Below are 17,456 nucleotides of genomic sequence, written 5' to 3' on the forward strand. Positions count from 1 at the left end.
CACACCTAGTCAAATATGTACTTACAGTAAAATACATCGGGTATAATGGGTGCCTGAAGCATGAGCACAAGAGAATCTCCTCTAGCACAAGATGAGAGAATCCCCTCTACCTCAGATCCATTTCGATTCTCATTAGTCTAACCATGACTTCTGATTATTCAATCATCAAGTAAAGGAAGGTTTCTGCATCCTTGCCATTTAAAGGCACTGTATTTTTCATTCTGTAAATGTTCTGAACATAGGAAGAAAAAAAAAAAATCACAGCTAACAGGTATGAACCCCGCTTTAAGCACACATACCTGCTTGTTATTTTACTTTTTAATGCACGACTTTTAGAGTATCACACAGTCACGACTATGTTGTTTCTAACCAAAATTTCTTCTAATTTAGGAAATGCACTTTCCTTATGGAAGATCATGCCCTGCTAAGGGTGAGTTTAAAAAAATGGTTAGTTTGTCTTACCCAAATAAGGAATAAAGCTTATCAAGTTTGTCACAACATCACCTTTTTATGTCTTTACTATTGCAAATATAAACCAGTGGAATTTTATTGACTTCTAACCCAAATCCATCTTTAGGCTGAGGGGAAAAAATGCTAAATTACCAGAAAGAATTTTTTCCCAATCTCAGAAAGTGTTAAGGGCTTAAAAATAAGAATTGTGTTATAAAAATACCTCAACTATCACACTGCAAAAATAATAAGCCACAGAGAAGAAAAGTAGAGTGATAAAAAGGTGAAAGAGGCAGTGCAAAAATACTAGAATATTCACACCTATATTGTAGTGCAAGCTCCATTTACTTCAATGAATGCCACTTGGGCTCTGATACCCAGTTCCTCTAAACGTCACTAGACAAACATGTATGCCACAATGCGGATGGAAAAACTAGCTTTATTGATTTTATAATATCCACTAACATTTTAAAACTGGTACCATTAAGGTTAGTTGAAATGGATGCAGCAGCTCCCAGAGAGTGAAAATGGCAAAACGTCTCTTTTGCCAAGATTAAAATCAGCTCGCTGGACAGAAGGGGAATAGTTGTTGCATTCTCTCCATCTGAAACTCCAAGCATCAGACTGTACAGAACCAACAGAAGGATGCGAGTGCCCAAGAAGCAGTGTTTACACAACCACATGATAGAGGCTTTGGAGCAGAGGCAGGAAGCCATGAGTAAGTCCATCCATCCATCTGCACAGCCACTGAGGTGTTCTACAAACAGGTAGTGGTGTGTCAGGCACCAAAGGAAAGTGAATCATCTTTTCTATGAATACCTATTCTGGCATGGAGCCATGGGGTGGCACATGTGCCCAACTTAGTCTCCTCGGTGCGGGTACTACTGCTGAAGATTTTCCAGGATCTGATAGCACCTGGGAGGAGGCAGTTGCCAAGAACAACATTCAAGGCACCAAACCTCAAGTGGAAACTACAGAAGAGTAAGGTGATGTAGAACAAATATGAAATGAAACCCCCCTTTTGTTGTAATTGAGGACAAGGCTGCTTCTATCCTTTCCTGCCAGTAGAGAAGGGAGAAGAGAGATTTCTCAGGACCGTTGAGTTTTTAAGAGTGGACGAGGCTACAAAGCACCACAGGCGATCCAGAGGTGGTGACCCAGGGTACTTAAGTGACCCTGCACTTTGCTTTGTTTCCACCTGAAAAGAAAATCCAATATCCTTTCCTGCTGGCCCTGTAGCCAGCTCAAACATGATGCCTCCACTGCCTGTGGCATTACGACCAGAAGACCATTTGGGATAGATGCTTCCTCTTAGTACCAGCATGGCACGGTGGGCACTTTGCAATCTAGGGAGATAGAGAGACAACACGCACATATTATTTGCATTATATTTCCTGTCAAGCTTCTAGCTAAAAAGCGCTCTGCAAAGAAGGAAGTTTGTAGCGGTCTAAATACAAGCAGCAGCCAGGTCCATAGTTTACCAGCCCTCAGTATAACCTATAGCTTTTTAAAAAAAAAAATGCAGCTGTACCACACTACTCTGTCTTGGTAATGACCCAAGGAAGAAAATGGAAATTCTCCTAACGAAGCAGCAACTAACCTGGCAGCGATGGTCTCAGAATAATTCAACTTTTGCAATCTCAAGAAGGTTAAAGTACAGGAAGGAGGAAATACAAAACATGCAAGTAATATACAAATCTTCACTAGTAAAAACCGAATGCAATCGCAGCTGAATTTCCTGGGCTCTTACTTCCTCTTTTCTGAGGCGAAAGCAGATGCAGGGAAAGCAGCATACCAGGAAGGAACCCCATGAGTGAGTGACCTGACACAGGTGGCTGTGGCAGATCCAAGGTGTAACTGTTACATGAATGAGGCTAAGCCATGGCGGCAAGACCAGTGGGAATGTGACTCACAGCAGGACAGCTAGTGCGCACCTAGGCTATGTACACGAGGGTCATTTCTACCAGGAGAAATCACAAGTATGTGTTCGGTTTTTCCCAGAGGAAACGTGCCCCCCTCCAGACTATTTTCCCCCAGCCTTGAGGCATTAAAGAGTACCCAGTAGGCCAAACGTTTAACAAAAACTACTGTGCACACATTTGCATAGTGTGCCACTCTATCAAGGGGACCTGAAGGCATTCACCACATACTGGAAATTCATGGGATATTTTTTTTGTCAGGTAGTTTTCTCCTGTTGTCGTTGGTTTGTCGTTCATGGCGCGAGCTGACAGTTCCACTGGTTAACCATCAACCTCCCTATCTTTAAAGCAACAATCCAGTTATACAAACTGGGAAAGAACTAAGTATTTTCTAGAAACGAGTCATTGTGTTCTCCAAGACCAATTGTTAGTCACTTCCTTACTAAATGCAGTAAAAACAAAGACCGGTATAAATGAACTCATTAATGAGTAACTTAGTTAAGGCACAGAGATTGATTAGGTCTGGAACAGCCTGCTATCGGAGGTGGTTCAAGCACCTACATTGAACACCTTCAAGTGCAAATTGGATGCTTATCTTGCTGGGATCATAGTTTCATAGTTTCTAGGGTCGGAAGGGACCTGAGCAGATCATCTAGTCCGACCCCCTGCCATGGCAGGAAAGAGTACTGGGGTCAAATGACCCCAGCAAGACGTTCATCTAACCTCCTCTTAAACACCCCCAGGGTAGGAGCCTACACCACTTCTCTTGGAAGCTGGTCCCAGACCCTAGCTGCCCTGACTGTGAAGTCGCGCCTCCTGATATCTAGCCTAAACCTTCCCTCTGCCAGCTTGTGACTGTTATTCCTGGTCACTCCTGGCGGTGCTCGGGGGAACAGGGACTCCCCCAATACCTGCTGATCCCCCCTGACCAGTTTGTAGCAGGCCACAAGATCCCCCCTCAGCCTTCTCTTGTGGAGGCTGAACAGGTTCAGGTCCCGTCGCCTCTCCTCATAGGGCCTGCCCTGCTGTCCCCTGACCATGCGAGTGGCCTCCTCTGGGCCCTCTCCATGCTGTCGACATCCCTCTTGAAGTGCGGCACCCAAAACTGGACACAGTACTCCAGCTGCAGCCCGACCAGTGCCGCATAGAGGGGAAGGATCACCTCCTTGGACCTGCTCGAGATGCATCTGTGGATGCAGGACAAGGTGCAGTTGGCCTTCCTGACTGCCGGCCCATGTTCATCTTGGAGTCAATGATGACCCCCAGATCCCTTTCCGCCTCCGTGCTGACGAGGGGAGTTCCCTAACCTGTAGGTATGGTGCTGGTTGTTCCTCCCGAGGTGCAGCACCTTGCACTTGTCTGTGTTGAAACCCATCCTATTCTCGTCCGCCCACCCTTGTAACCTGTCTAGGTCTGATTGTAGCCTGTTGCATCCTTCCAATGTGCCCATGTCCCCCCACATCTTAGTGTCATCAGCAGAGTTGAACAGGTGCTTTTTACCCCCTCATCCAAATCGCTGATGAAGATGTCGAACAGTGCGGGCCCGAGGACCGAGCCCTGCGGGACCCCACTGCCCACGTCCTTCCAGGTTGAGAAGGACCCATCCACTACCACCCTCTGGGTATGGCCCTCCAGCCAGTTGGCGACCCATTTGATTGTGTGGGTGTCTACACCACAGCCCCCCAGTTTCTTAATGAGAACGGGGTGAGAGACAGTGTCAAAAGCCTTCCGGAAGTCCAGGAAGACGATGTCCACTGCTACCCCTGCATCTAATGATCTGGTGATCTGATCGTAAAAGGCCACCAGGTTGGTCTGACAGGACTTGCCACTGATGAACCCGTGTTGGTTGCCCCTAAGCATGCAGTCCCCTGCTGGCCCCTCCTGGATGTGTGCCAGCATAATTTTCTCGAACAGCTTGCCTAGGATCGAGGTAAGACTAACCGGCCTATGGTTTCCAAGGTCCTCCTTCCTGCCTTTTTTGAAGATGGGGACCACATTGGCCCTCTTCCAGTCCTCCGGTACCTCACCAGAGCACCATGAGCGCTCGTAAAGTGCCAGGGGACTTGCAATAACCTCGGCCAGTTCCTTTAGAACTCTAGGGTGGAGATCATCCTGGCCGGCTGACTTGAAAACATCCAGCCCCTCCAGAAGCCCCCTAACTAAATCCTCGCTAACCCGTGGCCCACGTGTGCCTCCCCCGGGGCCCGAGGGGGGCCCAGCAGGGAGGTGGCTGTTCTGGTCCCTACTTAGGAAGACGGAGGCAAAGAAATCGTTAAACACGTTAGCTTTGCTGTCTGGTGTGACGACCAAGTTTCCCAACGCGTCCTGCAAGGGCCCTACATTACCCGGGACCTTCTTTTTACCCCCTATGTATTTAAAAAAGGACTTCTTATTGTCCTTGATCTGGGAAGCTAGCCCCAGTTCCATCTCTGCCTTGGCCTTCCTGACTGCCCCCCTACATCCCCAAGCAACTGCAGAATAGTCCTCCCTGGTGATGACCCCTTCTTTCCATTGGGTGTAAGCCCCCTTTTTAGCAAGGAGAGATTCCCAGATGCTTTTGGTGAGCCACGGAGGCTTGTGTGCTCTCCTGCTCCCTTTGATCCTCGTTGGGATTACCTTCCTTTGGGCTTGGAGGCTCCTATGACCCCAGCTGACTTCCTGCCCTTTGGGTGGGGGGGGCTGGACTCCCAGCATTCAGCATGGACGAATGCATGGTCACATAGGTGGCAAACTGGCTCCAGGGGCGCACCCAGAGTTTGGTGGTGGATGGGTCGATGTCGACCTGGGAGGATGTGGGCAGCGGAGTCCCCCAGGGCTCGATCCTGGGGCCAGTGCTGTTCAACATCTTCATTAGCGACCTGGAGGAGGGTGTGGAGAGCACCCTGTTTAAGTTCGCTGATGACACCAAGCTGTGGGGTAAAGTGACTACACTGGCAGGCAGGGACCGCATCCAGGCAGACCTGGATAGGTTGGAGAAGTGGGCGGATCTGAACAGGATGCGGTTCAACAAGGACAAGTGCAGGGTGCTGCACCTGGGGAGAGGGAACCAACATTATGGTTATAGGTTAGGGGCTGCCCCTCTCGGCAGCACAGAGGCAGAGAGGGATCTTGGAGTCAGGATTGACTCCAGGATGAATATGAGTCGCCAGTGTGATGAAGCAATAGGCAGAGCCAATCACACCCTGTCCTGCATCAACAGGGGAATCACGAACAGGTCCAGAGAGGTCTTGCTCCCCCTCTGCGGTGCTGGTCAGGCTGCAGCTGGAGTACTGTGTCTGGTTCTGGGCGCCGCACTTCAAGAGGGATGTGGGGAACCTGGAGAGCATCCAGAGGAGGCCACTCGTGTGGTTGAGGGCCTCTGTGGCCAGTCCTATGAGAAGAGGCTGGAGGGACCTGAATCTCTTCAGTCTCCACAAAAGGGGAGACTGAGGGGGGATCTTGTGGCTGCCTACAACCTTATCAGGGGCACCAGCAGCAGGGACTCAGAGAACATCTGTTCACCAGGGCCCCCCTTGGCATCACCAGGAACAATGGCCACAAGCTGAGGGAAGATAGGTTTAGGTTAGATATTCAGAAGAACTACTTCACGGGAAGGGTGGCCAGAGCCTGGAATAGGCTTTCCCAGAGAGGTGGTGCTGTCATCTTCCCTGGAGTTCTTCAAGAGGAGACTGGATAGGCACCTGGCTGGGGTCTTCTGACCCCTGCCACCCCCAGTGCTCCTTCCTGCCCATGGCAGGGGGTCGGACTTGATGATCTGTCTAGGTCCCTCCTGACTCAGTGATTCTATGACTCGATGATCTTCCGAGGTCCCTTCCAGCCCTAATGTCTATGACTAGGTCCCTGGTCCAAATCCAGCTCCAGTCATCAGTGATATGCTGCCATTACTCTTTGGTTTTGGTTTGCAGGCCAGACAAGCTAAGTGGAGTGCGTATCCGTGTTCATTTTCAGGGGATGAGGAATGTATGCTGCAAAACGCAAGTGTGGTAAGAAACAGAATTAGCAGAGTAACCAATAACTGAGGAGGAGGAGGGTGGAATAACAGAGAGGTGACTTTTTTTTTTTGGAAGGATGGGAACATTTGTTTCCTTTTTGGGTACTTTCAAATCCCTGCCTAAGCTAGGCAGCAGGTTTCTCCATCTTCCTAGTGGTGGGTGGGTCTCTCAATCTTCTTGGCTGTTTCTTGAGAGACCGAACATGGAACATATCTTTCTTCCTGCTTACTAGAGCAGAAAACCCTCTAATCACCTGACCCTTTTCCAGAATGGCAAAACTGCAAGATACTCAGTGACCTACCTATATCTGAATCCTACCATTAAGCAAGGTAGCCTATGTGTATTATGCAATTTTCAGGGATTGCCAGACCTAAAGAAGCATGTCTTTACCTAAAAATAACTCCTGTATTTTAAAACTAGAAGAGACCACTGGATCTGAAAAGCTGAAAAAAACAGAAATTAGGGTGGATCTTGGGATGGGCCTGAGAACAATGGGTGGATTTCCTGGGAGGTTCCCAAGAGCTTATGAGGAAAGGCTGAAAGAACTAGGTTTATTTAGCTTGGAGAAGAGAAGACTGATTCAAGATTGATTGAATAGTGATTATAGAAAGGATGAACGATAGGCCTCAAGATGCAGCAGGGGGAATTTAGGCCGGAGATGAGGAGCTTTCTGACTGCAAATGGTCAGGCATTGCTACAGCCTGCCTAGAGAAGTTGTGGAATCTCCATCCTTGGAAACTTTCAAGAGCAGGCTGGACAGACACTTGGCTGGGATAGTTTAGTCAGGAATAATCCAGTCTTGAAACAGGTGGTTACTAGATGAACTTGCACAGTCCCTTCCATTTTCCTATGATTCCTCTGTGATCTTGTTACCTAGTCAGCTCCAACAGAGCTTAGTAAGACACATGCTAGCAAAGTTCCTACTTCCTTCAAGGAAGCCTGATGAATAAGACGTCCAGGAAAAGGGAGAGATGGATTCCTCTTTCTTGGAGAGCTGCTATTAGGACATCAGCAAAGATAGTTTTTAGAAAAGGCCAACCAGCCAAAAATAAAAGTTTCGTTTTAGAAGTGCGTGAGCTGCAGAAACGCAGGCACATGGAGTGACTGCAGAATGGGGAAGTGGGGTAAGAGCGGGAAGCTCCGAGTGGGGAGGAGCCGAGGTTTTATCAATGACTGGAAAACATGAGGATGCAGAGTTACTGTCATAGTGGTAAAGCCCTCCAACCTCAGCACCTGATCTGGGGTAATTCTGCTGAATGGACCACTTGGCTCTGCTCTAACATGCACCACTGAATCAGCGTACTCCTCAGGTCTGGCTGTGCAAGGGAGCTGGTTCTACAGGCTCTATCCACAGCAGCAGGTAGCTTTCACGTGTTTTCCTGACTTACCCGATATCATGTTTTTGGGGGAGTGGATACCAGATCTGAAGAGCCTCTGGAATCTGTGCGTCTCCATCTGACTTCTGTATAACTCCACAACTTCCTTGGAATGAGTCTGTCAGCATCATACTGTTTACAGGGGTTGCTAGGTGTCACCGTATTTTGATCAAGGGGTGTCGTGAATGGAATCCAAGGATTGGTGGTCCCAATCCAGTTGCAGATCCAACTTTATTGAATGCATAAGCAACACCACTACTCAAGCAAAACCCCACACAGTTTGTAATGGTAGTCTTACACAGGCCTCCTTAATGATGCATGATGACGCAGGTGATCAGGCATCATCATGGCACCAGGGGATGCAGATTTAACCAGCATGGTCTCCTGTGGCTTGATGACAGCTCTCCAAACCAGAGATGTTTCCTTAGGCTTCTACACCTTTTCAATCCTCTTCTGTATATTCACACCATAGGTCTTCACCAATTCCCTGTCACTCCATGCCACCTTCAAGCTGCCGCTTTTCCTATCTTACCTTTTCCCTGCTGAGGAAATCCTTGCATTTGTTTTGTAAATGGCACTGGTCTGGGTTTGTTTCGCTTTTTTAGCCTATCTCGTTTTCCGACGGTCCACAGCTATCGCCACTGTTTTGCCTACCACAGTAGCTTACATTAGTTTTGTGCCTTGTTGCCCTGGTGCACGCTTCGCTCATGGCATTGGTTTACCGAGGAGAGATGACATTGGTCATGCCAAGGAAGCTTTTTGGGCCTACAATAGGAAGAGTGAAATCTGAGTTCAATGTGGGATTTTTCACACTTAACAAATGTATTTTAGTGCCCTCTTCCTGACAGAAGTCGCTTCTCTGGCACATGAAAGAACTGGCACGGATGAAAAGACTAATTAATTGTCTCTTTCTTTTCTGTTGTCTTTGCAGCTGCCCGGCTCAGAGCATCTCTGATAAATCACCCTCATCCTTTCCCCTGTCCCAAACGCCTGGAATCTGAACTTCATTTTTTTGTGGCTAGGGCCAGAGATTCCCCTGGGCAAACTGCTTCTGGCCACTGCCCAGGGTTTCCACCAAAGGAAGTCTAGGATATTGTCAAGGATGCTCTGCAATACTATTTTCATAATTTCATTCAAGGGATAATCAGATTCAGTCAAGCTGGAGATCTAAGCCAGATAAGCAAAGCAGGTAGAAGCACAAAATTGCCTCACAACAGACTTTCAATGAAAGAATGAAGTGAAATTCGGCATTAAATATGGTTGACATGAATGGAAAAGCGTTGTCAAACTGAGCTTGCTACTTGTAGGTCCCTCGGGAGACGGCAAAAGTTGGAAAAGGCTCAGGTGGGTCTTTAAGCTCTTATCCTCTTGTCCAGCCTGTGGCGTAAGTCAGCTTGCAGAGAGGGAAGATGAAGGGAAGGGAAGAGGAGTAGAGTCCTGAAAAGAAGCTATACCTGCTGCTGCTTGTGGTGTATATATTCTGCTGGGAGGCAGGGGATGTTGTCTCCACAACTGGCTATGTGGCTTCTTGTGCAAGCACAAAAATCAGCAGAGGTTAAAAAGATAAAAAACAAAACAAAATAAATAAGCAAAGGTGGCCTTTAAAAGCTGCTCCCAGCATGGTCTGCAGCAAATGCAGGTACATAAAGAGCGTGTAAAAGGCACATCATTCCCAGATCTGCATGGAAAAAAAACAGTGAGGAAGGGGAGAGATCGGCTACGTGGCAGTAACTCAGTCTCGGAAGTTCATTCATGCTTCCACTGCACTCCCAAAAGACTAAAGGTGAGTGCACCATATCACAGAAGTGACCTGGATATAACTCTTGTCATATTGTATACTTTTATCCACATAAAAACCTGTGCTTCAGTTCCTCATCTGTAAAACCTGTGGGAATACATAATGTAACAAAAGACTGCCTGTCCATTGCTGCTATTTTACAGTGGGTGGAGTAATAGGCTTTTTTTTTAACCATTCTCTTCTAGTGGCAGAGGGCAAACTCTCCACCCCAGGCTTCTGTACCTACCCCACTATGGCTCCATATCATGGGACAATGTATGCCAAGTGTCTGAGCTGGTAGATGCTCTTACGTCACTGGTTCCTTTCAACAGCTCTGCTTTATGTGATCCAGCTTTGCTGTTCTGGGTGCAGCAGAAGGAGGAAATCTTGCTCTGGGTTTTTCTGGGCATCTCCCTCCTGGAAGCAGCTGTATGCAATTACATATTAAAGAGTACATTTTCAGTGCAATACAGAACGTTACACATACATCAAACTCTTTGAGGAATTGACCACCTGGTATTCCCAGCCTGCCAGAAAAAAAATTACTTCCCCTTTCCAGTTTTTTTAAGTCACGTCCCTCCATAACGTGTTTTTGACATTCATATTCACCAGATCATCATCTGCATTAGAATTTTCCAATGGACATAGCTCCCTTTGGGGTAAACTTTACCGAGATAACAGGACTTGACCGGCTTCTGGCCCCTCTCACCCAGCTTAAGCTTCCCAAAAAGTTAAGGTGTATAGTAGACATCTGTCTTGTTATTTCTCGGGTCCCCCCCCCCACTCGGCTGTCTGCAGCCACCTGCTGCCTCTTGTTTGATGCTTTGATTGTACGCTGTTTTATTCTGCATCTGCACCACACGTAGCAAGCACAGTGAGATCCTGGCCCACGGCTGGGGGCTGCTAGGCACTATCACGGTACAAATAAATACGAATTTCTAAAACCCCAGAAGAACAGTCCTTCCCAACCTGGGGGGCAGCTGGCTGCTTCCATCTCAGTTCCACCATTTTCTGCTTTGGCACTCACGCTCGCCAAGTCCAGAGGACTCCTTGCCCCTTGCTGCTGCAGTTTCTTCTCTCCTTCACCGCAGCTTGTTCCAGTCAGATCTCTGCACAACTGCCTGAATTGCTCTTTGTGATGGGGCCGTATAAATATGTGGAACCCTGCCCAAGAAAAAGCCAAGCATGCATGGAATGAACTGGCTTACTGTGGCACAGTCACTACTCTGCAAAAAGAGAGTCACCTGTTTTGCACTCCCCCCAGAGCACCCCAAAGGTTTGGGGAATAGCTGAGGATTTCTCAGAGAGAGTGATACTCAAGACGTTTTTCCTTGACCGAAGGCAAGGAACTGTTTTGACAGAAGACCTCAGCATGCCTGAAATGTATGCTTTCATCACCTCCAAGTGGCCCTAGATCCATCTCCCCTTCCATGGGGCACTGCTATAATGATGCCAAGCAGGTCTAGTGCCCTAAAAAGGCTGTCTAAAAAGGAAAACCTCTTGGTATCATCTGTCATTTTGAGAAAAAATTATCAGTTTCTAGTTTCTAAAGGGTTATTTTGAGTAAGGATTAAGAAGGAAAAATTAAATCATGATAAAATGTCTTAAATGCACCCATATAAAGGCCTGTAAATAATAAGGGAGACTGCCTGTCCCTAGAAGTAGAAACTACTCTAAGGACTTAGCACCAGGTACAGGCAATCAGTGGCCGTGGAAAGAAGTTTGAGAGTCTACCTAATACCCCTCACTGCCTGTTCTAAAGAACAAACAGGGCAAAAGTTACACAACACAATCATATGAATAAAATAAGCACACCTGAAGGGTGAGGGGTGCACAGCTGTAGAGGATGCTACCCATTCTAGGTGTTTTCATGGACAAATGCTAATCAGGATAAGTGGAAACAACATCTAACTTTGAAATCACCTGGATTTGCTAAGGATTTTATGCACTGGGCTCCATTTGTCTCGTGTACTGAACACTGAGACTAGAGATGCAATGAGTTATGCCAGTGCTAAGTTCATACGAAAGAATTTGTGAACCAGTGACAGCTTTCCTCCTATATATCAGATATACATGGCATCGGCATCCTCGTCCCCCTTCTAAATCAAACAAAAATGTACATCAAATACTTGCTTTGCAAGAGGTGGAAGAGCTCTGGCTTTTCAGTGGTGACGGCAGCTATCACTGCCACCATGGCATCATAGTTGTCTGTCTTTTTGTACGTGCACAATGCATCAAGGAAGCTGCTGTAATTGTTTCTGTCCAAAGACTTTTTCACATCACTGAGGTATGTGGCTTTGAGAAGGTGGTGGCGGTTCTCCTGCAGAGAACCTGACTCCTTTCCAGCCACCTCACTTTGGGCGTGGGTGTGATTTTCTCCTGAGAGACAGAGAACATCCGTGAACAGGACTTTGGGAAGAACACAGTAGAGTCTATAAGGAAGACTAAGAGGTTGGCCCTTCAGACCCATTCTTCTTATTTTAGACATTTGGTAAACCAGAAATCTACCAGATGGTCACTAAGAAATCAGAAAAGGCTACAACAGGTAAAATGAGCAAAGGTCATTGCTAGAACAAAGTTTGGCACTATCTGAAAAGGGACCAAGTAGCAGTGCTACCAAAAGCTGTGCTAACAAACTGCTGCTGCCTTGCCAAAGAAGCACATAGAGAAAGCCCAGTTTTAAAAAGTGAGGGTTTACTACGATTCCAGAAATAAAGTGAGGACAAGTTAACGTTTGCAGGTAGGAAAGCATAACATCCCAAGGGAATAATCACACATCAGATGCAACAGAGAACATAAAAGTTGATTAAGGTCAAAATAGCTGGTAGCATTTTTTACATGACAAAATTAAGTCCATTTTGCATTCTGGTGCAGTCCAGAGGGGTGCTTTCTGATAACTGGCCACTGACTTCTAAAGGGAATTGTCTCTGAAAAGGAAAGGACCGAAGTTAGTTCCCCCAGGAATATCAGAGCTGTTGGCATGCGGAATCCAGGTGGGAGTTTCGTAACCAGTGATTTTTACTGCACTGTGCATCACAGGATCAACTGGCACCCTCAGAGGAAGCATTCTCCTTCAGAGCATCCTACAGAGATCATTTCTACTTTTGTCTATTTTTTCTAAGGCCTTGAAGACAAATTTGCAGAAGGTAAATCCCAAGACATTAGTGGTTCTGCTGTTCCCCTCTGGTTTCCATTTGTAACACATCCAAGACATCTCACACTCCCACCGTATCCCATGGCACAGACAAATGGACACTGAGAGCAGTTTCAAAAGGGCAAAGGAATGGCAGCTTCATGCCACGCCGCAGCCATTATCATGCAACAACCTGTGCATAAGCCTGTAATGATACCAGTGTAACCAAACCACTCCAGCTTGAACCCTGCTTCATCCAGGTTTAGGCTGCTATTCAGCTCACTTGGATCACTACAGGCTCATGCACACATAGCAGGCAGAGTGTAACAGATGCTGCATGCAGATGCAGAGTCTAGGAACTCTGAACTCAGGTCAGGATTAAGCATCAGGAGATAATGCTCTAATAAGAAACCCCCAAATAAAACAAGGGAGAGAGAAAGTAAACCAAGAAAAACAGCTTCACTCAGAAATGAGAAACTCTCAAAGCTTCCTGTGAAATGTCACCTGCTCTTTGTGAGGAGACAGCAGTCCTCTTTACTGTAGAATTCTGCAGAAAATTAAATCTGAATTCCTTACAGGAACGGCCAGAGTTAGAGGCAGTTCAAAAAAAAGCAACTGCTCTGAATGAACTAAGGTTACAGATCATAAAGCTATTAATTTATTGATGACAGATGCAAGAAAATCCTAGCAGTTCTCAGGAACAGCAATTTAGTTATGCCTAAACTGAATCACTGGCTTTTACAAGTAAATACTGAAGAAAATTAGATCAGACATATACGTGTTTTGTTTGCATATATTACTTAAGATACTTTTTCTGATTTGTGTTCCTGAGAAAGGAGCATCTCCATTTTTGCTAGACACAAGCTACTAACAAAATATGAAGTCTTCTCATCACCTCCTTCACTGGATCAACCCTGGCTTCATTTCCCTCACCATCCTTAAACTGTTCCCCTTCTGGAAACCCTAGAAAAACAGACAGGCCCTGCTTTGTGGCCGAACACGCTGGAATAAGACCACTGATCATCATTTCCCCAGCTGGAGGGCATCAGGTTGAAAACCTAGCTCAATCTTCCAACCTGTGGTGATTACACTAGTATATGTGCATGCCTGGGTTTAAATCGTGAGCTTTTATGTTTCATTTCATGTGGTATTTTCAAACTTGTGGGCCCTGGAACTAGCTGTCTTGTTATAGTGCTTAGCAGCTCTGGTCACAGACCAGGGGACCCCACTGTGCTAGGTGCTGTACAAACACTGGCAAAGGCAGCTCCTGCCCCCCTAGAAGCTGATATTCAGACAAGAGACTACACGTAGACAGAGACTAGCCAGGGAGCACGGCTGAATAACAAGACAGCAAACCTGCAATTGCTCGGGAAAGTGTATTTGTGCTGCTCAGCCCAGAAGTCAAGTGGGATCCTCCTTTGTTCAAGTGCAGCTCAGAGTTGAGCTCGCTGGATGAACCCTCTGAGCATGTTGTTTTCTCCTGGCACTGTTTTCCCTCTGAAAAATCAAATGAGTCAGTGAGGCAGAATTTAGCAGACAGACTGCAAGTTGCTCACGCAGCTGGAAGAAATCTGGGATCTCCAAGCATTTCACCTCTCACACTGGAAGGTATTGCCCAGACGACCTGGAGGTACAGATGTGCTTTTCTGGTGAAGAAAGGATTGCTAACGCCATTCCCATCTTCCTACAGTGATACATCCTTACTGGGTTTCCAGATGACATGAGTATACTTCCGCTTATCACACCGATAACTCAAAAGTACTGGGCTAAAGCAAGGCAAGCAGGAGTAAAAAGGATCTATGAGCTAGATCAATGATTTGTCATCACCCCTGCCCAGCTGTGCAGCATTCAATGCTTAGGGATCAATCTGCGGGATGAGAAAGCAGGGTGGCACATAAGCAGACTATATGCTTTTAAAAATAAGGATGCAGAGGGAAAACCCAGGTGCTCTCTAACCCACAAAAGCAACATGACATCACATGAGGGAGAACTGATACTCCTGTTGGTCAACACACAATAGGTACTCAACCAAAGAGCTATTATTAATAAGTTAGCAGGACTAATTCCAAATGGCTTAGGGTCTGATTATCAGAACTGCTTGGCTCTTGAAGTTTCTACTGCCTCAGTGCTGGGATCTAACACCTCCGAGGAAAAATTACTCCATTAGGATTGTTTACCCATTTTAGGCCTAAAATAGGCCCACTTTAACTTCAAATGGAAGATATACTTCAGCCTCTGAAGACTGAAAGCATAACATGCCCTCTCAGCACTGTATAAGCTATAATGGATACTTTACTTCATCTAAAATAAAAGGTACTATACACAGGCATTGCCATACGTAGCTGCATTTGTACTGGGGAAAAACAAATCTTCTTGACCAACCTGTCCACAACCACTGGATTTTAACATCCACACTTCCTAGCTGTCATTTCAGCCAGCAGCATTACATAATAACACGTTCCTCAGATTCCACCATCTGGATCTCTAGAAGGGACGGTGGTGCTGTTTTGTTGATTTGTTAGCAGCCCCTTACAAAAGCTGATGGAACAAACTATCAAAGTGATCAGTCGTGTGGCTACCGCTGGACCCAGCTTCTCACCTGCTTCCTTGGCCATCATCTCTCTCTCCCCTCGCTGGAGGCTGTGCTCGGGTTTGTAGCCACAACCTTCTCCAGTCAGGCTACGGCAGGCTTCGTCAAACTGCTTTTTGTGATGAGGTCGGACAAACTGGTAAAATTCTTGCGTTAAAGAAAAGGGGCAGGTCAAGTCAGATGTGCAGCTTATACATCCCAATATTTACTACATTCCAGAGGCCAGTGCTGAGCAGACTTCCATGTCAGAAAAGAGGTAAAGCTTTCAAAACTGCCCAAGTGACCGTGGAGCCTACGTTCCATTTTCAAAACCAGCTCAGGTGGGTGGTACCCAAGTCTCAGCGAAACTCAAGAAGACTTCAGAGAACAATTTTACAAGGTATCTCAAGTCTGTTTCCTATCATCACAAACATTAACAACCAAGGAAATCACCATCTAAGTCAGTCAGGAAGATGCACATCAGTTCCACACACATTCTGGATCCACCGGTATCCTCACCCAGCTGCCACAACCCCAGTGTCTACGCTTTCAGTTCTAAGACTGAACCACCCCAGAGGTGTACATCGATCTCCTTGCAGTTACACGCCAGCCTAACTCCAACCCCAAGAGGACTCAGTGACATTTCTCACATGCATTGCTCCATACATGCGTTAGCTATATGATCAAAGCACGAGTTCTCTAAAAATGTTAATCATTTAATTTGGTGCATCCATGTCACTGAGCACTTGGCTTTTGCAATGCAACAGTCCTTTCTAATGGACAACAGCTATGTCCCACAGGATGCATTTAGAGCAATGGTCTCCAAAGTGTGGTGTGTGCACCCCAGGGGGTGCAGGAAGAAAATATTAGAACTTCTATTTATATTTGTATAAATATACATATATTCGGGGTGTGTGCTCAACATTTTTTCACTGATAGGGGTGTGCGAATATAAATATACATATACTGGGGATGCATGCTCTAAAATTTTTTACTGATACTGCGATCAAAAAAGTTTGGAGACCACTGATTTAGAGAACCATCATACCTCGCAACAGGATATGGTTTCTCTGGTCTTCCAAAAAGACACCACTCATCTGAGATAACATGGCACTGAAGTCATCAGTCATTTTATACTGCTTCAGAGCCTCTGAGAAGACATCATAGTTTAGCTGGCTTAGTGATTCCTTCACTGTTGCAATGAACGATGTAGCTCTCATCTTCTTTGGTTCAGTTGGATCCGTCACCTTTCCAGCTTGCTGTAAAGAAACCAAACATTGATCAGTAAATGGGAGACATTTGGAGAGATGTTCTTACGTTAATTAAGATGGGATTACTTTCTCCCTCACCTCCCACAAACTTTATTTCACCTTGCACAGCTGTAACATGTCCACAATACACAACAATGTGATGGACTAAATGACCCAAGAACCTTTACAACCATAAGTTTCCATGATTCAGTGAACATGAGCTAATTGCATACCATGAAACACAATGATGTATATACCATTTTAAGCAATCGTGGTCAACCAGAAATGCACATCGCCCTTGCATTACTTTCTGGAAAGGCAAGCAGATGTGCCTGCCTGATGGAAATTCAAAATTCCATGAAAGACCAAAATGACTTGTGCATAGGTTCTGCCAAATGGCAATGAACTGAAAAAACCCAGACATGACTTGTGGGAAAACCAGAAAAGAAGATTAACTCTGGCTTTACATTTTTTTCCCTTCAATCACAAAAAAACCCTCAGTCATTTGAAAAAAGTCCAAACAATCTATTATAGAATTAGCTGCTTTCACAAGGGGTTGTGATAATTGGTTCTGAATCACCATTTGCTCACACAGTCTAAACTAAATGCCTCTACTGTATTTAATATACTCCTACTAAACATGCCTTTCCCTATGTATATTGTAATCTATCCTTAGGGCAAGAAGCAGTGATCTGGGGAATTCCAACACCACCCCTATGTATATGATTTCCCAGACTACTATTACATACAGCCCTAAAACACTCAGTTTGTATCATCAACAAGGGTCCTTTACAAGTTTAGAAGTACATCGAGAAAGAGGGCGGGGAGGGGGCTGTCTACTCCACACTGCTTTACAGAAAGACTAAGTGATTAGTTTCCCAAGAAGGGCAGCCAGGTGCCATTTCACAACTACATGCTAAGGAGGCTTCTTAACAGAGGAGTCTTGCATCACACCTCAAGGGCTACAAGGCTGAATCATCCTGATACCGC

The 17,456-nt window shown here is 46.0% G+C and overlaps 1 protein-coding gene across 1 annotated transcript in view; it reads right to left on the minus strand.

Moving 5' to 3' along the window:
• Positions 1–850: 850 nt before the first annotated feature.
• RTEL1 (regulator of telomere elongation helicase 1) overlaps positions 851–17,456 on the minus strand; it is a 73,770-nt gene continuing 57,164 nt past the window's right edge. The window contains exons 28-35 of the mRNA XM_090064099.1: positions 16,265–16,475; positions 15,247–15,384; positions 14,004–14,144; positions 11,648–11,893; positions 10,484–10,678; positions 9,767–9,941; positions 2,315–2,324; positions 851–1,796 (exon numbers count right to left, since the gene is read on the minus strand). Coding sequence (XP_089920225.1) covers positions 1,725–1,796; positions 2,315–2,324; positions 9,767–9,941; positions 10,484–10,678; positions 11,648–11,893; positions 14,004–14,144; positions 15,247–15,384; positions 16,265–16,475 — 1,188 coding nt within the window. The 3' untranslated portion in view covers positions 851–1,724. The remainder of the gene's footprint in view (positions 1,797–2,314; positions 2,325–9,766; positions 9,942–10,483; positions 10,679–11,647; positions 11,894–14,003; positions 14,145–15,246; positions 15,385–16,264; positions 16,476–17,456) is intronic.

This window comes from Crocodylus siamensis, chromosome 10, assembly GCF_052110815.1.
Source record: "Crocodylus siamensis isolate JL-2025a chromosome 10, ASM5211081v1, whole genome shotgun sequence".
NCBI lineage: Eukaryota > Metazoa > Chordata > Crocodylia > Crocodylidae > Crocodylus > Crocodylus siamensis.